The following is a 23,761-nucleotide window of genomic DNA, read 5'->3' as shown; positions in this document are numbered from 1 at the left end:
GTTTATTAATTTTAGTCTATTTTTCTTCCTGAAAAATAAAACATATTTTTCTTTAAATTTAAAATTAAGAAGTATTCTATTGTAAATCAATCAGTCCATTATATTATATTTTCTGTCACGAATAACTCATTAAAAAAGTCCTCATAGAGGCTATGGAAAATGGGGCACGCTAAAAAATAAATATAAAAAATAAAAAATTAACAGCTCACATAATTTTTTATTTAAATTGCTTCAATTTGTTTTACACTATTTTAACATTTTGTTCTAGATACTAATTTTTATTAAAAAAATATCTCTGAGTATATAAAATATTAAATGCTAATAATTTCAGATACCTGAAAATTTGTATGTGAACGGTTATATCGTATGCAGCTTACTTGAAATATTTATATACGTCATATGGTATAAAATACTAATATTATATATATAACAAATAACACGTTAAAAAACCGTCCTACTGAGAGCAACTGCCATCTATGAAAATGCCACTGGCTCCCAGTAGAACCAGGGTCGAACAGTTTATTTTAAAATAGATTTTATAAGAACATGACATTTTTTATGAAATTCTATTAGACTAATTTAATTCTTTTTTTTTTGCAAATGCAAACCCTAATCTCGCCAAGAACTGTCATATTATAACATCTCATAACATTCGGAATTATAATTCTATTTATAAAATTTTTAGAATGTACAATAACTAAGAAATTAGAAAATACATTCGAGAACTTCATCAGTATCGAAATCAATATCTAAAAACTCTGTGACCTTGAAACCTCACATTGTGCAAACTGCTCAACCAATCACAATATTGGTCTGCAGTTAATCCATTAACTCTTGGACTAAGAACGAGGTGTCTAGAAGAAACCTGGCAAAAATTCAATTTACGATTTCTGACAGAGATATCTGTTTACTTAAAATTGTCGGAAATCAATAGGCAGTCGTAACCAAATGTTACTAAAAAATACAATTTTGCTTGAATTATGAAACTTAAAAAAGAGATAAATGAATATTGTCATTTAAGTTCGTGAGAGAAAGAGATTTTTCTGAGAATAACCTCAACTTTTTGTCAATCATATGTCGGAATTATGAGAATAATTTTTTCTTCTCGAATCTCTGTCGATAAAGTGGCTCAATGAGAACAAATTTGTCAATATCCACATGTCTTTTGACACATTAGCACTGTCACACTTCACAAATCCCAGGGTTAGTGAAATTTAAGACATTTTGAATAACCCTTACAAGCTTTTCAAACATGTCTTTAATAATAAACACAAGAATACTAAACATTAAATATCTTTGAACATCCAGCATACATTAAAATTTTTAAATAAGTGTGAAAAATTGAGTTTTTTCTCATTTTTAAAAATATTTATTAACTTCAGAGCATGTTACTTTTAAATTCGTCTCTACAAAAATTAGAGTTAATTAATTTAAAAAAATAAAATGTCACTTTAAGGTCACGAAATTACGTAACCGTACCGTTCATGCGGTTCGCTTGGGCGACTACTTCATGTTACTGTCGCTAAGAACCCCTTGAAAAATGTCTATTTTTTATAAGTTAAATTGTTTTAAATCATTTGATATACATTTCGGTTTGCACTAAAAGGTATTTAGTATTCGATAGTAGAATTTTTACCTTTTTTTTAGTAAGAGTGAATATAGGCAGTGCTTTGTGTTTGTATAGATCTTTCAAAAGTGGCTATACCCTTGGTTTAAAAAGATGAACTCGCTTGAAAAATGAAAATTAGCGAGGTAAAAGGTTTTCGAGTTTTTCCAGCATTTTTCCTGGGAAGAGCTGTTGTTGAGCGACAGATGATAGTTCCATGTCAATAGCTTTAGTGTCATCGTAAAGGGCAGGAGCTTCGGCGAGAATTGCAACTGTGCCTACGAGAGAAGCCGTTATAAAAATATAAAGAAAGAGACGATCCAGTACCATTGCCACAAATCCCCAGTCTTGGTCTTCCTGCAAATAGAATTTTCTTTTCAGCTTAGAGTCTAAGATTTATTTTCTATATTCTTATTGCAGACATCGCGCTCATTTCTGGGTTTTGATGAACTTTCCAATTGTTCAAGTTTTTTCGAAAGTAAGTTAAACTTTCTTGTAAAAAAATCATTTCATTGGTTGAAGATTAGTCCCTTTGGCTACATTTTTTAACTAATTTGTTAAAAATCTCTCATTTTTAGTTCTAAATTAAATGTTTTATTTAGCAATTCGATTATTCTATTTCTGGTTGAAAATTACTTTTTTTAACTAACAATTTATCTATAGCATTTTTGGGCAAAAATTGTGAGTCTTAGTTAAAAACTCAACTATTTGTTTAAAAATGAAATTTTTTGTCGCAAATTTATATTCGCAGGTTAAAAATTCAACAATTTAGTTAAAATATTTGTTCTCTTTTGACAAAAAATCTTTCTTGGTTGAAAGTTCTTTTTTTTTTTTGGTTTGAGAATTTAATTGTTTTTTATTAAAATAAAAACTTTTGTTGATTAAATTCAACTGTTATTTATTTTAAGTAAAAATATTTTATTGAAGATGTATCATTTAAGTTAAAAGTTAATAACTGAATAATTTAATCATTTTGTTAAAAATTGTTTCTTGGACAATTTTGGGTTAAAAATACATCTTTGTAGGTTAAAATTTTCACTTATTTAACGAAAAGTTTCAATTTGATTGGAAATCCATAATTTGTTAAAATCTCGTATTTTTTGGTTGAAAATTCGATTGTTTTGTTGAAGATTCTTCTTTTTGGATCTAAAACTCGATTAGCTTCAAGTACAATTGTGTTTATTTCAAAATTTGACCATTTGGTTAAACAATTTCTTTGTAAGTTGAAAATTCCTTTTTTTCTTTGGTAGAAAATTAATTTTTTAAACTGAAAATTAAACTATTGCATCTTTGTTTAAAAGTTTATCTTTTTAAATTTCAAATTCAACTATTTCGTCAATGATTTATCTTTTTTAGTACGAAATTGAACTATTCGGTGGAAAATATATTTTTAAAGGTTGAAAATCAAATTACTTTTCTTTAAATTCAACTATTTTGTTAAAAAGTATTTTTTTTCTAAAATTAAAAGATGTTCTTAAACAGTCGTTTTTGTATTTAAAATTCGACTGTGTTCTAAAAAATTATCATTTTTACATTAAACATTAAACAATTTCATTGTAATCGCACCTTTCCTGGTGCAATTTTAATCTTTTCTTTCGAAAGTTCGTCTTTTCGTGTTAAAGTCAACTGTTTTTAAAAATCATTTAACTTTTTAGGTAGAAAGGTCAACTTTTTTATAAAAAATTTGTGTCTTTTAGTAGAAAATTAATCTCATTTCGTTGCTGCTTCAATTATTTGGTTGAAAATGCTATATATTTCAACTTGAAATCTTAAGCGTTTCATATTGAATCTAAAATGGCCCGTCTATTTACATTAATTTCACTTAAAATAATTTATTTCCTTATTATTTAAATATTTTTCTAAGAAAATCACCCTATTTTAGATTTTTTTGGAGCATTTTGAGCTACGAAATCTGTAATTGTTATTAAGGAATTTTCGCAATTTTCCAAGGTAATTTCTTTGGTTTCTAATCTGTTGTGTCTTTTGTTTTAACTTTTAACTTACAGCGTTAAATTCGTCGGTGCGCTGGATATGATGTTGGATAAACATTACGTTGTGAAGAGCCTTTTCCAATTCAAAAGGATATTTTTTTCTGGGAGTTACATCACTCATGGACTCATCCAAGCCAGACATCACTGTTGGAAGACCGTTGTAACCAGCTAGACTTCCTACAAGGAATCTGTTGTGTGCTGTCGTTGTATGCAAACCATTGCAACCTACGAAAAAATATAAACATGTTTTTTAATTTATAATTTAAAAAGAACGGTTTGAGGGAGATTCAAGAATTTGAAAAAATTGCGAAAGTCAGGCAATTTCCGTGCGATGCACTTAAAGTAATTGTTTAGAATAAACAGGACTGCCAGGCAGCCACATTTAGTCACTCTTTTGCTTAAATCAATTTTTAAAGATAATGTAACTAAGTCACTTTTCTGAATGAAAATATCACTTTTACTTCAATACATTAACCTATTACGATACCACTATTGCATTTAGATTTATACCTATTTCTGCATTTTCTTCAATTTGTTTTAAATCTTTTAGAGTATTTTAAGAGATCCCAAAGAATTTTCAAGGGATTTAAAATGATTTCAAAAGAATTCAAAAGGTTTCAAAAGATTTTAAATATTTTAAGGTATTTTAAAAGATTCCAAGAAATTTTTGATTAGCTTAATAATGTAGAGGTATTACAAACGATTTGAAAGATTTGAGGAAATATTCCAAACTTGCAGAGAATGTTAAAAAGCTTTAAAACGTTTTCTGGAATTTCAGAAGATTTTAAGGGATTTATATATATTTTAGATACTTTAAAAAGACCTATAAGGTTTTAGGATATTTTATAATATTTTTATTTTATCCAGAGTATTTTATCAGATTTCCGAAGATTTAAATAAGTTTAAGGGATAATGAAAGCTTTCAAGGTATCTTAATAAATTTTACATGATTGCAGGAAAGTAATTTCAAAACATAATTTAAAAAATTTGAAATATTTTGAAGTATTTTTAATTAGAAAAGTTTTTTAAGTTCTTACGATATTTTTAACAATTATATGCAAGTTTCAAGGGCTGGACGATGTAACAAGGGATTAGAAATATTTCAGGGTTATTTAAGGAGTTTAAAGAACTTTACGAAATCTCAAGGGATCTTAAAAGATTTTAAAGAATTTAAGTTATTTTCGGGCATATTAAAAGATCCGAAGATATGGTAAGGTATTTTAATAAATTATCCAGTATTGGAGGAAATGTTAGATCAGGATGTATCCTGATTTTCTCGAAAAATTTACTTGAATTTTTCTAAAATCATTTTACTTTCCCGTATAAATAAAAAAAACGCGATAAATTTTGTATAATTCAAGTCTTCTTAAATTAGGATTTTTAAAATTCTTTTGAATTCCTCGGAATTCTGTTGAATATTTTGTATTCGCTTAAATTCTTCTAAATTGCACTCATTTATACTCAATTCGATAAATATTTATACTTTCTCTTTAATTCATCTTTAAGTCTTGTAAACTTAACTAAAATTCTTAAGAATTGCATAAAATTCTTTTAAATTTTCTTGCATTTTTCTAAAACCATTTCATATTTACTGAATTTCATGAATTTTTAAAATATTTTTGAATTGTTTTTAATTTACTTGAATTTTGATAAATTCCATTGAATTCTGAAAAAAAAGTTTTTCCAATTCATTTGGATCCTTTTTTATTCAACGTGAATTATTTTGAAGTCTTATGGATTGCATTTTTTTTAATCAAATAAATATTAATCACATTGTTTACATTAGTCACATTATTAATACACATTGGTAACTTTTTGATTGAGAAATAGTCACTTCGATTGCTTTTTCTGGTTTAATTAGGTTACTTTATCACTTTTTATAAGTAAATTAGGTTGTGGTATCCTTGAAAATAATAAATTAGGAATTGATCAATTCAAAATTGTTTTATTCCATTTATAACAAATTCCTGATTAAAAATGTTATAAGATTACAATTTTGGTCTTTAACTATTAATATTGTCACGGAAAAATAAAAAATTATAGAAAAGTTAGTGAATTCTGAAAATAAAGGTTTGCGGTTGCCCCCAATTGAATGTTCGGGAACCAAAAGGGGCTAACCCTTATTCGGAACATTTTTTGAGAAAACGGAAAAACTGTTCACTGATTACGTTTTGGGATAGCCTTTTCAGAAAATTGGTTGTTTATGAAAAATAGCAAAATTCAATTTTTTCACTTTCTGAAAAAGCACTACAAGCAGGACAAATTGGATAAAATAAAAAGTAAAAAAAGGGAATTTTGCAAATTTAGTGGGTTAGCGCCTTATCGTTCCCAAACATCCAATTAGGGTTTATTTTCCACATTTACGGATTTTCATGTCAGGAAATTAATTAGAATAATAATTTGAAAGTATGCATAATCTTTGATTTCAAAATTTAATGTTTGAAATACTGCTGCACAAATAATTTAAATATTAAATTGTTGTCCTTCGTAATTTTGTGAAATAATTGTTTGGCAAAATAAAATATGTGTTTAGCGTGCTTAGAATTGGGAAATGTTTCGTCGAGCACTTGATCACGTATACAATGAATGAGGTTGAGTGAAAGGGGATGGGCCCTCATCAATTCTACGACCCTAAAGTTCTTCAGGAATGTTCCATTGGGTTTAATTTTAGGGAGATTTATTGATTATTGGTTTTATTTTATTTTTCTAGTAAATAAGGCTTATTTTATTGTAAAAAAACCCTGTACAGTGGATTCTCGCGAATAAATTTTATGAACTTAATAAATCTCTTATTAAATCTTATTCATTGGTTTCTCAAAAATTATAGCTTTTTTCTTGTAGTGAAAAATTTATTTAATATATAAAGGTTTAAAGTTCTATAGGATTGCATCGGAAATTATTTTTAAGAAAGATAGTAATTGAATAATAATTTAGAAATCTATAAACTGAGGATTTTTACACTTTTTATAATCAACATTTGAAAAATTGATTTCTTTTAGGCTTTAAAACCAGAGGCCATAAAATTAAAGAATATATTAATTTGATTTTTTAAATTTAAAAATAAAAAGCTAAAAATTAAAAATTTGAAAATAACGAAGAAAAGTATAAAAAGTAAAATATTTAATTAGCAGCTCTATTAGAAGATTTTAGATTGTTATATTCACTTTTAAAGTTTTAATTTTTTGAAAATATGAACCTCAAATGCCTTCAATTGTGAAAATCTTTACATCAAAATCTTTCAAATTTTATAATAGGTTAGTTTTAAGCTTGGTAAAATTTTTATTTTTATTTCAGAAGTATTTTCAAGACATAAATTTTCAAATTTCTAAATTTTGAAATCTTTCTGACAAAGTTTGTGCTTTTAAGTCATCTACATTTGCAAAATTTCACATTTTTATATTTCGAAATTTAAACAGTGTTAAATATAAAAAAAATTATAAAATGGATTTTTCTACCAACGCCAATATAAAATATTAGGGGAAATTTAAACTTGTAATCTTAATTTGTTTCCTTCAATATTTTGTAATAGTAAACATTGAAGGTCTGTAAATATTGTAGCAAAAGTTTTAAATTTTAACTTTAAAATGATAGAAGTGAGAATATTTAATTTGAAAGTGCTACAATTTAGAAATAATTTAAATTGATAGAAACATGATAAATCAGCAACTTGTTTTGATCTGCAACAAAAAGTGATAACACTATTTCAAAAAAAATGTTACTCCTTACGTTAATTTTTAATTTGATCATTTCTAAGCAAGAATGTAATTTTACGCTTGAAAAATCTTTCTAATAATTTACAAAAATTCTCTTGAAATTATAAAATCCGATCTAGAGAACGGAACAAATTTTCAAAATTAACGAACTGGAAATATACGAAAATGAAGAATAAGGGTTAATTCCATATTTTTCATTTATTTATTTTTCATTTCTAAATTCATTGAAATCTCTGATTTACTTGAATTTTCTTATTTACCTAAGTTATCTGAATTACCTATATTCCAAGAATCATCTGAGTTCCTTGAATGATCAGAATTGTTTGCATTCTGTTAATCCATTCAATTATCTGAATTCCTTGAACTCTTGGAGTTCCTTAAATTTTTTAATTCTTTGGCATTCTTCATATTTCTTTTTGATTCTATGGATTGCTTGGAATGCATTTCAACTTTTTCAGATTCTTCTAAATTATTGTAAGTTCTCTAAAATCTTCTGAATTCCTGATATTGTCTGATTTACCGAAACTTTTTTAATTCCTAAAATTGTGAGAATTGCTTACATTCCTCAAATTTCTTGAATTTTTAAAATTGTTGAATTTTTAAAATTCCTGAAATTATTTAAATTCATCAAAAATTCCTTGAATTCTCCGAAAACTTCAATGAATTCCTAAAATGATCTAAATTCCAAAAATTCTATGAATTCCTCGAATTCCGTGAATTTCTTGAATTCTCTGAAGTCCTTGAATTCTCTGACTTCTTTTACTTCTTTGAATTTCTGGAACCTTCTGAATTCCTAAAATCCTCTGATTTCTAGAAATTTTCTGATTTCCTGTAATTATTGGAATTCCTTGAATGACTCAAATTTTTGGAATTTTTGGAATTCCTGAAATTATCTAAATTCTTTAAATTCCTTGAATTGTCTGAATCATCTGAAAACTTCTCTAAACTCCTGAAATTATCTGAATAAAAAAAATTCTGTGAATTCTTCAAATTCTCTGAATTCTCCGGATACTTCAAATTTTCTGTGTTCCTTGAGTTCTCTGAATTTCTAAATTTATCTAAATATCTAACATTCTCATATTTGCTAAAATTCTCTGAATTCCTCAAATTTAGTGACCTCCTTAAATGTCTTAAATCCTTGGGTTCTTGAAATTCTACGAATTTTTTAAAGTTTTAAAAATTGATTAAATTTCTTCAATTCTCTGAAAACCTGAAATTCGCCGAACTCCTTAATATCTAAGAGATTTTTAAATACCTTCAATTCTCTGAATTTTACGAATACCTCAACTTCTCTGAATCCATTGAATTCTCGGAATCTCTAGAATTCCTCTAATTCTCAAATTCCTCAAAATGCTGTAAATTCCTCGAACTCTCGAAATTCTTTGAATTCTCTGAATTCGTTGAATTTTCTCAATTCCTCGAATTTTCCGAATTAAATTCCTGAAATTCGCTGAGTTCCTTGAATTCTCTGAATTCTTAAAACTTTCTGAATTCTCCGGATTTCTGATATTTTTTGAATCCGCCAAATTTAATTCTCTGAATGACTTCAAACGTACACTCAGAGAGAGGTTTTTTACCTAAAGGAGGTTATAGAACTCCAATATTGAAAAAAGTGAGTGTTTAGAATTACCTCCTAATCTTGTGTGACGAATAGAGTCCGGTGATGAAACATTTGAAGATGATTGGACAGCAGCTGACACAGCATCCTTAAATTTATCCCTCTTACTTCCGGATCGTCGTCCAAAAATCTTGTGTGCTGCAAGATCTTTCAGTAGATCATCAGGAACTCTCATGAGTAACAGCTTGGGTAATCGTCGTATGAAAATTTTCCTCACCCAAGGAGCCATTTTGTGTGTGCTCGGTTTTCGATAATGCACGTTCAAGATGATGATGGTGATGACCACAGACAGTCCTACAAGAACCATCGTGAATAGGAGATATTTTCCCAGCAAGGGTAGAGCCAGCGATGTCGAGGGAATGATTTCAGAGATGAGCAAGAAAAACATTGTTTGAGAAAGAAGAATGTTGATGCAGAGGGCGATCTTCTCTCTTGAATCCGCTGGCAGATAGAAAGCCAGAACCGAAAGGTAGGAGATGCTGACGCAAGGAATAATTAGGTTCACCGTGTAAAAGAGAGTCTTCCGCCGAAGGGTGATATTGAAGAAGATATCCGGATAGGGCTCAAGACAGCAGGGGTAAAATTTTTCATGCCGTTCTGCCGGGACGCTCAGGATATCCCACTCGACACTTGGATAATACTCCGTCAAGTCGATTCCAACTTCCACTTTGTCGTCGCCCTCGTTCGAATCCTTGTGCTTCAAGTCTATCTGTTTTTTCGAGAGCAAACTTATTTCAGTCATTTTATTCGCTGCTTGTCTCAGGAAAGTTTGAACTTTAAATCGGTATTCTTATCTTTCCTTATAAATCTGACCTCTCGTTCAGATTACTATGTAGTTCTGCTGAATTCGGTGAGTTTTCGAAGTTTATTAAAGAAAAATTTTCTGATTGAGCTTACGATTGGGATTGACTCGATAGATGATTTTAATATTTTTAAAATTTCTTTGCAGCTTTGGGAACATTTACAAGTGAGTTTATTTTAAATCATTTTTAATTTCGTGATCATGGGCAGAAGCCCTTATACTTTCAGTCGGGTGTCCGTCCGTTGTACCTTTTTTTAGAGGGAAGTTAAGGGTGTAGGGGACGGAGAAGTGTGGGGAAGTGAGAGGTGGGGTACTGGATTAGTGATGGGATGGAAAGTAGGGAAATTGAGGGGTGATGATGTTTAGTAAGGAAGTGTTGGTTAGTAGGGTTAAGAGAGGAAGTGTGTAGGGTAGGAGTAGGGAAGTAGGTGAAGTGAGGGGTGGGGAGCAGAGAAAGTGAGAAGATCAAAAGTAGATGTCTATCTGTATTGCTGCATCAATAAAGCTTATTTCAATCCTATCTTATTCGGTGCGTGTCTTAGAAAAGTTAAACATTAAATTGAACGGGAAAATCAGGGGAAGGAATGTAGGGGAAGGACTGTAGGGAAAAAGGAGAAGTAGGCGTAATTTGAAGGAGTAGGGGAGAGAAAGTATGGAAGGAGGAAAATTAAACGACTCAATTAATGTCTTCATGGGCCACAAAACACTGCTTTTAGTACTATTTTATGATTGGTTTCGTTTACGTAAAAGTGGAATAATTGTCATTAGATTTTAAGAGTTATCAGAGAAAAATGAAGGATTTATGAATATTTTTGCAATCTCAAAACTATTTTTAGGTGTCTTCTTACTTGAAATCCGTCGTAAGTCCATGATCCAAACTTCATGAAGCAGGTTTGCTGATCGAAAGGAAAGTACCTGACATCAATTTCACATGATGACTTGAAAATAGCTGGTGGTATCCATACTACTTTTCCAGTGTAATGAAGGACAGCTTTTGTCATTGTCGTTATACCATATTCGCCATCGGCACTGGAAAACGATTTAAACATTTTTGAAAATCTGGGTATGGATATTATCTACATATTTACGATTTGTATTTTACTATGGTGTAATAAAACGATGATGTAATCATGATGTAATAAAGTAATACAGATATTCGAAAGATTTTGTATCAGAATCCAACGTAATAAGGTTTTTATGAAAGTGTTATATATTTTTGTTGATATTTGTTCATAATAAATAAAAAACTACGTACTTATTGTAAAGAACAATATCCGGTAGCCATATATGTTCACTTGGAACGTATAGTTCTTTCATCCCACCATACTCTGTTGGCTCCCACTGAAATTTGTGGTCCTGCCATTCCTAAAAGAGATTTTATATCATAATTTTTTTACTATTGATTTAATTTTGGAGGATTTTATCAACTTTAGTTGTAAAAAATTATTTTAAAAACATCTTGAAACTTACATGCTCTAACCAAACGTTTGTCGTTAAAATCTGATCCTTGAGATTCTGAAATTGGAAAAGTTTCTTGGTTCTTAATTGGCCGATTGCATTTGAAATTGGGAAATATTTTGTATAGATTGTTGTGCTTTCATAAGGAATGCAATACCTTCTACCTAAGAATAAGTATTGAGTTTAATTTGTAAAATAATAACATAGAAAAAAGATCATTTTCAATATATATTTATGTTATTTATTTTACATTTGATAAAATACTTAATTTTTCTCTATTGTCATACAAGTTCAAGTGTAACTGGATAACTATTATAATTTTTAAATATTTTCTTAATTGAATTGAGTTATAATAATCTTTTTTATACAAATGAGGATTCACTTCTGTATATAGTGTTATCATTTTTTCAGGGATTTATTTCGTTTATTTATATTTCATGTATTATTAACGAATAGGGTAGTCCAAAACACCCTACTAGGTGTTGCTTTTGATGTTAAAATGTTAACTAATTTTTAGCAGATTTAAAACAAAAATTAAGCGGCTCTTCAAATCACTTTTTGTAAAGAAATGTTTATTTAAAAAGACCATTGCATATCTGTACTCTGTAAAGAGAAAAAGCTTCAAAGAAAAGTAATTTTGAGCAGATAATAATTGTATTTTAAAATCTTACAGTGACGCTAATTAAACATAATTGGGCTAGTTAGCTAACAGAATTTTGCACCTTACATTTCTTAGTCTAGGACATATTTTTATGGCATTAATTGAAAAAAATTATGAAAACTGAAGAACTTAAATTTTTAAATTCACATTCCAATCCAATATAAAAGTTCACGAGTGGGAACTTTGCGTCTTGGAGGAAATCTGGCATGACTTTTTAATAATCTTAGTTGTCTTTTCTTTCTTTTGAAGACAACTCAGGGGCCAAATGTTTTTTTCTATATTTCATTAATTGCTCCTTCCAATTTAATTTAAATTAATTTCCTTTTCTTTTCTGTGCAATACTATTAATTTTATTATTTAAAAAATAAAATTCTGTAATTCTTGAAGTGAGCATGGTTGCTACATGTCAGGGAATTCCAGAAAGTCAGGAAAAATCAGAAAATTTAAAAATGTTCAGGAATTGACAAAGCAATCTTGACAGAGTCAGGGGATTTCTAATAAAATAAAGTTGAGGTTACTTTTATTATTTTTTTGAAAATTCAACAATTTTGGTCAAAGTCATTCTTTTTGGTTAAAAATTCGACTTTCTTCAGGTAAACTCAATTGTTTTTTGTTTAAAATTAAAATCTTTTTGATGACAATATTAACTATTACATTTTTCATTTTACAATTTGTCTTTTGCTTTGTGTAAAATTTAACAATTTTGAACAAAATCACATTTTAAATCGATTTTTTTACTAAACATTTATTTATTCCATGTTTTGTTGAAAAAAGTACCATTTAATGTTGAAACTTCAACTTTTTAATTGAAAATTCCTGTATTTTGTTAAAATTGCGTCTTGTTCGGTAGAAGATTAATGTCGTTGGTAAATAGTTTATCTATCTAATAGCGAATTCATTTTATATGGTTGAAAATGTAATTATTAGATTTAAAAATTTAGTCTTTGGTAGAAAAGTAATCTAATTAGTTAAAGCTTCACCTTTTTCGTTATATATTCATTTTCTTGGTTGATAAATTCAAATAACTTTGTTGAAAATTGATTTTTTCTAGTTGAAAATTTACATATTTTGTTGAAAATTTGTATTTTTGATAGGAAAATTAATGTTTTGGTATTAAAATTAAACTATTGGTTTAAAAATTAATATTTTTGGCTAAAGATTCAAAATTTGAGATAAAATTATATATCTTTGGTTGAAAATTGAACTATTTAGTTGAAAATACGTTTTTTGTTTTTCAAAATTAATTTATAAACTGAAAAATTAACTATTTTATTTTTGTTTGAAAATTTATCTTTTTAAAAACTCGTCTTTTTGGCTAGAAAATTGAATTATTTTGGTATAAAATTCATATTTCTAGGTTGAAAGCTCTACTGATTTGCAGCGAATTCCTTTTTTTTTTGGTTTCAAATTTAACATCTTGAATGAATTTTTTTTTTTTTAGTGACTGAAAGATCTTTCTTGCTTGTAAATTCAACTCTTTTATTGTAAGTTGCTCTCTTTAGTTTGAAAATTAGTCTGATTTAGTTAAAAATTTAAACTAATTTGTTAGAAATTTGCCTATTTTGGCTTAATTTAACTTTGTTTGATTAAAAAATAACATATATTTTGCTAGATGTATCAACTACTGCATTTTTAGCTTAGATTTAATTTTTCAAATCGAAGATTTATCACTTTTTTTGAAATTTTAACTATTTTCTTGAAAAGTACTTTTTTGGTTGACCATTAATTATTTCAACGGAATATTTGATTCTTGCATTTTTTGTTTAAAAATGAAACTCAACTATTTGTTTAAAAGTTCATGTATTTGAGGTATATTTTACGTTATTTGTGGATGACCTTTACTACAATTTTGCATGACTGTAGTCACTAAAAATGTTAAAAATAAATTTAGAAACAAAATTTTTCTTTACATTAACAATTAACATTATATCACCCTCGGTTTAAGGTGATTTTTACACAAATACAAATTTAGCACGGTCAGGTAAAAGTTAGGGGCAAGTCACTGAAATGTGAGGGAATATCGAAATTAGGATTTTGTAGCAATCCTGAACTACTTCCATCTTTTAATATTTCCATTATTGGAATAAGAATGTTCGTATAGTAGAATAATGTTTGCTTTATAATGAAAAATGCTGCCTAAATGATTTCAGATATTTGAAAAACAAAAGCGTAGATATTGAAATTTAATATGGCTTATAAAGGATCCTGCACTAAATGTATGGGAAAATAGCTTTCAGTGGATTTAGCTGAAACTTTGTAATTTTTAAGGTTATAAGTGCCGGATGAAATATCCATAAAATAAATCCGAAAAAATGGACAGTTTTAGCGCTATGCGGCGCTAAGCGATCAAGATCAGTGAATGAAACGAATTACAACAGATTTTGTTACAAAAGCGATATCAATATAGAAATCACGGTTCAGATCGTGGTCTGTCATATTTTCGCCTACACCGTTGACTCATATAGCGCGCTTCTCAAAACCATCAAACGTAAGCGCCCAAGATTTTAACTTGACTAATTCATCACTTCTTTAAAGGCAGAAATGGTACCCAAAGTAACATTAGTAACTAGTGCGTACATTCCGAAAATAACAGTGTACTCTTCGCAAGAGGGCCGAACGCTAAGCACCCATGATCAGCGAATAGAACCAATCGTTGCTCACTCTGAAGTCGTTCGCTTTTTGCTTTAAAAAGTGACAATCGTTCATCATGCAGCATTCACTCATTATTTCCATCGACGACGGTATGTTTGTCTGTCATTTCTTTTGTGAAAGGCCTTTGAAAAAGTGATTTCTTAGTCAAGTTCAAATCTTCTGCGCTTAGCGTTTGCCCGTTCTGAGAAGCGCGCTATATGAGTCAATGGTGTTGACTCATATTGTCATTGGTTTGGCTAAACATGTTACTGACCTCTTCTTGATGCGTGTTTCGTATACAGACAACGCTTGTGTCGCTAAAGCTACTAGGATTGGTTCTATTCGCTGATCATGGGCGCTTAGCGTTCGGCCCTCTGGCGAAGGTTATACTGTTATTATCGATGTGCGCACTAGTTACTAATGTTACTTTGGATACCATTTCTGTCTTTAAAAAAGTAATTACTTAGTCAAGTTCAAATCTTGGGCGCTTAGCGTTTGATCGTTTCGAGAAGCGCGCAATATAACACATTGGTTTGGCTAGACATATTACTGATTACTTTCTGATGCGTGATTCTTATAGTGACATCGCTTTTGTCGCTAAAGTTACTTGGATTGGTTTTATTCGCTGATCTTGAGCGCTTAGGGTTTAACCCACTTGCGAAGGGTAGAATGTTATTATCGGTATGTGCGTACTAGTTACTAATGTTACTTTGGGTACCATTTCTGCCTTTAAAGAAGTGATTAATTAGTTAAGTTAAAATCTTGGGCGCATAGCGTTTGATCGTTTTGAGAAGCGCGCTATATGAGTCAACGGTGTAGGCGAAAATATGACAGACCACGATCTGAATCGTGATTTCTATGTTGACATCGCTTTTGTAACAAAATCTGTTGTAATTCGTTTTATTCACTGATCTTGAGCGCTTAGCGCTGCATAGCGCTAAAACTGTCCATTTTTTTGGGATTTTTTTGTACGGATATTTCATCCGGCACTTATAACCTTAAAAATTACAAAGTTTCAGCTAAATCCACCGAAAGCCATTTTCCCATACATTTAGTGCGGGGACCTTTCAAGTATCGAATACCTCCTAAAATTTGGTTAAACCATTTTTATTTATAGCTTAAGGGAAGCAGAAAGTTTAATCTCGTATGGAAGTACAAATGGTTTGCATTCAGAATAATTAATGTGATCTACTATTATCATGAGATGACTTTCTGTCCCAAATTTGTATACCAACTAGTTATTGTTAACGCAGAAAGTGCCTTAGTTAAAAGCTTTTCAGAGAATCATTGTTTACACATATAGCTTTTGACAGTTTTTTTTATTCTCGTCACAGCGTCGATCTGTTCCTTTTTTCTACGCATGCTTTGTTATAAACATTGTTCCGTTCTTTCATTTATAACTTTTAATCATAATTCTGAAAAGCGGCGTTGTAAGTGACATTTATTGTTATTTTTAATTCTGTGAATCATATATTTCTAATTAATAATAACTCACGAGTTAAAAAATGTTCTAAAAATAACGCAAGCAGATTTTCCACAGAAGGCTTTTATGAAATTATTCCTAATGAGAGATTAGACAGGACATTAAATTTAATAAATTTTAATAGGAATTGAATAGAAAATATGAATCTAGTAATGAATTCTTAAAAGTAGCCAACAATCGTCTGATTTTTTGTTTTTTACTTGATTGGACAATTCTGATACAGGTACGCAAAAGTTTGTTGCAAAAAAGCAGATTCAGGCTTCGAAATATCCTGATTTCCCTACCATTTGGTAACTTTCACGATTTAAATGAAAATTCCATTTTTTCTAATTTCATTTTCAAAAGTAATGCGGACGTACGAATATAATAGGGCGTATGAAAGGTACAATATTAACTCCTTAAATTTGTTTTATAAGTTATTGAAAAAATGACGAATACTGTTTTTTCTAATTTTCTTTATAATAGAAATACTGTAGCTTTACAAAAAATATTTGGGATGCTTGCCCGCCACAAAAACTCTGAACTATATCTCAATGAATAGTAGAAAATTGCCATTGTTCAAAATGTACATTTCCTTATATCGAAAAAATGGATTTTTTATTTTTCTTTGTGCAAAAAGATCAAGACACTTGAACAAGTCTGTACAATCTTTTCCTCAAAACACTTATTTCTCTGTCAAAAATTAATCTAAATATTATGTAACTTTTAAATTGAAATAAGACATTATATTTAGAATGCATAAAATCTCCTTATTTAATGTTGCTTTTCATGCAAACCTCCGTGACAGGTAAATATTTTAAAATAACCAATAGAGATTTTGCTTATTGATTTATGATGATCGGAGATACGAGAATTTTTAAATTAGAGGTTCTTATGATGACATAATATGATATTGTTACTATAAAGTGAAAAATGCTTGGATCTTATATTTTATGAAATTATAATTTTATAGACGTAAGTAAAATATTTGTTACAGTTTGATTCCTACTTTTATCTTAATATTTAGATTTTAATTATGATGTTAATTGAAGGGCTCCAAGCACTTATTTTATATTCTAGAACATAAAATACTCTCCATTCTTTTATGTACAAAAATATATAAACTTAAAAAGTAATGTTTCCAGAAGCATTTTAACATAACGTGGAATAATTTTTATAAATCTCTTTATCAAAATTTTACTTATAAACCAATTCCTTATACATTTTACTGTTTAAAAACCCCTGTTAACTTAAATATCACGTAATTTCAATGTGAATGAGTGTTTTCATGCTTCCAATTTTTAGCAACAATTTTTCTTATTAGCGAATGCAATGGAAAAAAATGTTAAGAACCAAGTTGAGCCGACAATTAAATATTCAAAAATTACTGTTTTTGTATTATATTATAAAGAAATAATTTATTGGTTTATTTTGTGAAAGGTTTTAGATTGCATATCACGTAAAATAATTGTCTGCTTCTTGCTACTTTAATATAGTTTGCATTACTTTTCACCTACAGTGTGGCTATCCGACGGATGGTTTTAAATACTCTCTTCCCGGTTTTATCTCGGTCAATTTGTAATTTTTCCCCTGAATTTTTAAAGATTTTACAATATTTTGACAATTTTAAACGATTTCTAAATGTTTTTAAAGAATTCTAAAGATTTCAAGCCATTTCCAATATTCTGATTTTGCACAAGGAAGGTTGGAAAAGAAATATAATTTTGAGTTGGAACTTCAGATAATTTTTGGTCATAAGAACTACCATTCAGATTGGAAACAGCATTAAAATCCTTTAGAAAAATTTTCGTTGCTTGATAAACATTATCTGTTCTAAACAAAATTATAATTCTTTACTGGAATTCGAAACTTTCTTGTCGTACGTGAACCTAGAATAAGAATTATACTTCTTTACTTAAACTCCCCTCCCAAATTCAAAATTATGATTCTTTGCGGAAATTGCATGTTTCATAGTCAAAGGCATCCACGAAATTCCTTGATCAAAAGTCAAAATTATAATTCTTTGTAGGAACTCCCTCTCCCAATTGTCAAAAATATATTTTTTTACTAACATTCTCTCTTCTAATTCAAATATAGAATATTTTACTAAAATTTCCTAGTCTCAACGTAAAAATTACATATCTATACTAAAATAATTTTAACACTTTACGTGAATTTTCGTTATATTTCTTTTATTTATTGGCTGTTCCAACTCAGATATATAAATCTTTTAGAAAATTGCCTGTACAAAGTAAAAATTATTCTTTACCGAAATTTTGTTTTGGACGTAATTCTCAGGATACTTAGGTTTTTAAATATATAAACCTGCAACACAATTTAGAAATAGAAAACGAAGTTAACAAAATCGCATCGGAAAATTAAAAAATCGAAGAAAATATATGTTTCTTTTGTGTATAAGTTAAATCAACAAAATGTTATCAAAGAAACTGATATAAAAAATTGTTTATTAGTATTTATTAGGTGATAATACTTTTCAATAAGTCTCAGACTCATGTTCTGAGATCGTCATTAAGAAGTTACTCACTTTACGCAAAAAGACGGTATTTTGCAAACTTTTCAACCACCTATAGAGGGTGGCTTTTGCACTTTTTGATGGTAATATTCTGAATAAAATAAGGGTGAAATTTTTCCAGGGCTGTCTACAATAATTGTATCCTTCTATTTAGTGCTTTAATAAAAGTCATTTCTTATTCGGAATTTTTGCAACGAAAATATTTATAAAAAATTGTACGATTATTTTTTCACGAAGTGAAAGAGAATAGGAGAGGAGAGAACCAAAATACAAATATTTAATTTTTTTGCGCACACCCTAATAGACATCCTGAGGATTTCAACTTCTAGAACTTGCATTGAGGACAAATTATATAGAATCTCTAACCTTTTTTATTTGACACAGGTCTGTTCAAATTCAAGATAATTATAATTCTTTACGCGATTTTTAAAATATTTATTTGATTTATTCCACGTCTGAACTCAGAATTATAAGTATTTTATCTAATTGCAAGTCTCAAAGTTGAAATTGGAATTCTTTACTGAAATTCCCGGTATTAATTCAGAATTAGAGTAATAAAATATATTAAACCACTTTTCATTTGAATATTAGTGCATTCGGGTGGAAAGTCCGAGTCACTAAATGAAATTTCCGGAATCCTGGACAGGTTTATACCATGTTATATTTTTCTTAAACTAAAAAAAGTAATCTTTTATACTTTTTGCAGAGCCACAGAGTTGTTCAAAATTTAAATTATTTACGAGTTCTATTTCACTCTCTGTTGTAGAATTTCCATAAGAAAATTGCACTCACCAGATCTATAAGTTGAGAAAGTCGAAGACCCAGTTTGACGACAATGGTGTCTGTATTATTTAAAACTGGTCTAATTAAACGATTGTAATTCGAAAGTAGATCGTCGTAGAGTCTCTTGGCATCTGGATTTCCCAGACAGAGGCCCGCCGCGATAACGAGAAGGAACTTTCTCAACATTTTTATTTTTCTTCGGCTTCGACGATATGTGAACTATATTCGTGCTTTTATCATCACCATCCTGGGCACATGAAACGTAATTAATTTCTCTTTGTCCCAAACGGGTTAATGAGTAGCATTCTGCACTTTAATTAATTCGTTCCTTAATTAAGCCCTGCAGCAAAAGGGCGTTACTAGATTGGTTACCAAGTTCCTTTAGCCTCACAAAAACTTAACAACTCTATACAAAATTACCGCATGATAAAGTTACGAAAAGCTGCTACAAATAGTCATTTACTCAAAAGACAAGACAGTATTCATTTTCGAATTTTTAGTCTTGTGAAATTCAAGAGGAAAGATGAAGATAATCAAAAGAAGGGATTTTCGAAAATGAAACATATGCAAACGTTTTTGATACCACTATTATGAATTACGTACTTTTCGTTACAATTTATATAATACAGAACGTATTATAATAAAAAATGCATTTTTAATGAAAAAAAATAGGAATTCAATTAATTTGATGGATTTTACCTTTAAAGATTCACCAGAACGCAGGTAATAAACAACCCGGTTCGGTTGTGCTTTCCGTCGCATGGATGTAGCAGCTGACTTGGGAGCTGCAATTTTCTTCAGAAGTTTTGCATAAAATCTCTTGTCTAATTTAAATCTGTTTTTCCCCCGAGATTTAATTATCAATTACACTCTTCAACTCATTAAAGTCTCTTTCAGAAACCTGAACACGTTTTGCAGATTCGGTCTCGTTTTCTTCGACGATTGACATCTATTCTTACGACATCCACTTTCGTTCCCTCCTTCTTATGGGTTTTTTTTGTCAGAAAAGAGATTTTCACATTATTAGGATGCGTCCCATAGGTCGTATTACTGGCACAATTGAGGAGGAAATCAAGGAACAGTCAGAGAAAAAGAGGACAGGGTTGACATCAGTTGGTTGCGGCCGGTGGACCACTGTCTGTCGGATGTGACTGCATGAGGGGTGGTTTTCGAGATCAATAAGCGAATACGCGTGCGCGGACCCCATTCTTACGTCTCGCGAGGGAGGGTTTCTCCCCTGGTGCGCAGAATCCAATTTTGGATGAGGGGAGCAAAAAAATTCATCCAGCATTCGGCATTTACGCTTTCTTGTATTTATGTCGACGGTCCCTTGCATCCACTTAGCTCTTGGCGTTGCTTTGCGAGATTTTCCGAAATTTTCCCTCGTGATAATGAGAGTTTCGATTCGAAGTCTTATGAGTTATGAATCTTGAGAACCTGGGACAAGGGGGCGAATTTTAGATTTAATTGGACAAGAGTTTGCTGCCGGAATTTTCCAGTATAGAGAGCATGGTGGCTGAAACTTCAGTAGACATTTTCTTGAAGTAAGCGAATTAAGTTAGGGGATAAAAAGGTGACTCTAAAGTGGATCGAAATTCAGCCTGAACATTTTTTTCAATAAATACTCTGCAAATAGAGCCTTTAGACTCTTTTCTTTGTTATTCTGTTTCTCCCCCCTTTTGTAAAGAATTTATCTTTTTTTTCCTCCTGTTTTCACGATACTTCTCCTTTTTCTCTTTTTTTCACCTAAATGCGGACCTAATTATTAGAACCCAATAAGAAAGTCCAAATATATATGGATGAACGTTCATTCTTTTTTATTGAAAAATACTATTATATTTTAGGTTCCTAATTAATCTTATTTAGATAAAAAATCTATTATTTGGTTAAAAATTTATTTCGGTTTTTGAAAATTCAACTATTTTGTTAAGAAGTATTTGGTAAATATTTTATTGAAAATTAATCTGTTTTGGTTCAAGATTCAACTAAATTGTTGAAAAATTGCCTTTTCGGGTTCAATTCAACCGATTTTGATTAAAATAAAATTTTTATTATTGAAATTATCATCTATTACACTTTTCGATTAGAATTCTTAAAACATTTTGTTTGTTTGAAACATCGACTACTCTGTTTTACAGTTCAAAATTCATATCACTGGTTGATAATTGAATCATTTTGTATTTGTATTTTCTAGTTAAAAATTCATGTATTTCGTAGAAAATTCGACTTTTTGGCTAGAAACATACGTTTTTGTTGAAAGTTTATATTTGCCGATAAAACAATCCATTTTTTCCTAGAAAGTCAAACTATTTAGTTGTAATTGCACTTTTTTGTTAAAAATTCTTACGTTCCGGTTATTAATTCAACTGTTTTGTAAAAAATTATTTTTTTTTGGCTTTGAAATTCAATAATTTTGTAAATAAATAAACCATTTAATTTTTGCTATAAAAATTCTAAATTTTGGTTAAATGTTTGTCTTTTATGGCGTGAAAATCAAACAATATGATTAAAAATTCAACTTTTCTATCAGGAAATTTATTTTCTTGTTGGAAAATCCATCATTTTGATTAAGAGTTTCGATTTTTTTCCTTAAGTCAGAAGATTCAAATATTTTGTTAAAAATTTATGTGGCTTCTTAAAAATTGGTCTTCTGGAACACAAATTTGATTTTGTTGTTAAAAATTCGTTTTTTTTGTAGGTAAAAAGTTGATATTCTTTGTTGAAAAATTCTATTTTTTGGTTGAGTATTCAACTCTTTTATTCAAAATTCGTCATCTATAGTTGAATTCAAGTGGTTAAAAATTTGTTTTATTTGTTTTTAAAAATTAGTTTTTTTAACTATTAAATTAACGATTCCCTTTTTCGTTAAAAACTTATTTTTTAGATGAAAATTCAACTATATGAATGATACTAATAATTGGTTTCAAAATAAATTTGTTGTTTTTAAATACATTTATTTTTTGAAAATTATCTTTTTTGATTAAAACTGAACTTTCTAGTTGAAAATTTATTTTTTTGGGCTTAAAAGTCAGCCGTATTATAAAACATTCGACTTTTTAGAATCAAAAATTACTCTTGTTGAAAAATCGCCTGTTTGGGTTAAAACTTCATCTATTTTTTTTGTTCGAAATTCAACTATTGCAAATTGAACTTTTAGGAGTTTCAAATGTTTCATATTGAATTCAATATGATGTAGATATTTACTTTATTTGAAAGAATTTATTCTCCTATTTCTATAAACTATACAAAATTAAATCCTTCTCAGAAAAAAGTATTCTTAATGTCCTTTTTTTGCCTCTTGACCTTTCTCAACTTGGTTCATGTATCCTCATTTTTCGTTTACTTTTTTTACGACCTGAATCTTCATTTAGTTTGTTCCACTCTCATCTTGCATGAACTTATCTTTATTTATCCTACTCATACAGGTTAATTTACCTGCATTCAGCTATATTTATTTATCTCGGTTCTTAATCTTAATCTCTACATTTTTTCCACTCTTCAGTGGATCCGGTGAACTAGAGTGGAAGAAATAAAACTTCTTTTTCATATATTACTCTCGTTTGTTACATTTGATAAAATATTAATTGTAAAAATATTTTTCTATTTACTCTGTACTTTATTACGACTTTTATTTTAATCCATATCCTCATTTCCTTTCTATTTATTCTACGTTGAATGAAGAAAGAAGGAATTTCCGAAGAAGACTAAAAAATGCGTCAGTGGAATGTGTGATATAGTATAGGATATAACGTAACTTGATTAATGTTATTAATGAAAGTTACCTGATAAAAAATTCTTTGTGTGTTCGAGGAGTTATTTTGCTTCGTAATCTGAGGGTCAATCCATTGCGCCAGTGACAAATTAGGGCAGGTGTTATTAGCTCGTATCGATCACAGAGTATGGGAAGAACTGGATATTTGATAGGGCAGGAAGCTTGATATTTGATATAGTCCTTCCGATCCTCAGCATCAAGGGGTAATCAATCAGTTACCCGCACTTCATATCCAGCAAGCTATAACCAGAATATTCGTAGATAGATATCTGTTAAAATTTTGCGAATATAATGAATTACCTAATTACTTTGATTACAATTAATGCTGAGAATTCTTACAGCAAACAAACATCGAATTTCAGGGGGAAAAAAAGTTTCTTTAAACTCTTCTAAGGTAAGCGTCCCAGTTCTCGTGACCTTATTCCCACTAATCGTGATAAAAATTGTGTTGCTTTTTGTTTCATTTAAATAAATGTGATTTCCATTTTTTGTTATGAAATGCTGATAATAAGCGAGTTTCATCATTAAATGTTATTTTTAGCTTGTTTTTGTAACAATATATTTAAATTACAACAAAGTTTCCCGATTACGGGGACCTTCACGATCATTGCGTCACTTACCTTATATTTTGTTTCATAAATCTAAAGAATTGTTTTTTAAAAGGAATCTACTGATAAAATATACGTCAGGGAATTTAAAATGTTTGGTTATCAAAATTATTAGAGATTAAG

At 29.2% G+C, this 23,761-nt stretch overlaps 1 protein-coding gene across 1 annotated transcript; it reads right to left on the bottom strand.

The window, feature by feature from the left end:
- Nucleotides 1–386: 386 nt before the first annotated feature.
- Nucleotides 387–20,374, bottom strand: LOC117167084 (acetylcholine receptor subunit alpha-like 2). The gene is made up of 8 exons (XM_033351706.1): nt 19,958–20,374; nt 19,268–19,505; nt 11,201–11,245; nt 10,986–11,095; nt 10,579–10,759; nt 8,941–9,637; nt 3,611–3,822; nt 387–1,963 (listed from the first exon to the last, which is right to left on the bottom strand). Exons 2-8 carry the CDS (start codon nt 19,442–19,444, stop codon nt 1,745–1,747), a joined length of 1,641 nt encoding a protein of 546 aa, XP_033207597.1. The 5' UTR covers nt 19,445–19,505; nt 19,958–20,374; the 3' UTR covers nt 387–1,744.
- Nucleotides 20,375–23,761: the final 3,387 nt, after the last annotated feature.

Source organism: Belonocnema kinseyi, chromosome 2, assembly GCF_010883055.1.
Source record: "Belonocnema kinseyi isolate 2016_QV_RU_SX_M_011 chromosome 2, B_treatae_v1, whole genome shotgun sequence".
In the NCBI taxonomy this organism is placed as follows: domain Eukaryota; kingdom Metazoa; phylum Arthropoda; class Insecta; order Hymenoptera; family Cynipidae; genus Belonocnema; species Belonocnema kinseyi.
Note: the sequence above shows the minus strand (reverse complement) of the source record. Positions and strands in the feature narration are given on the sequence as shown.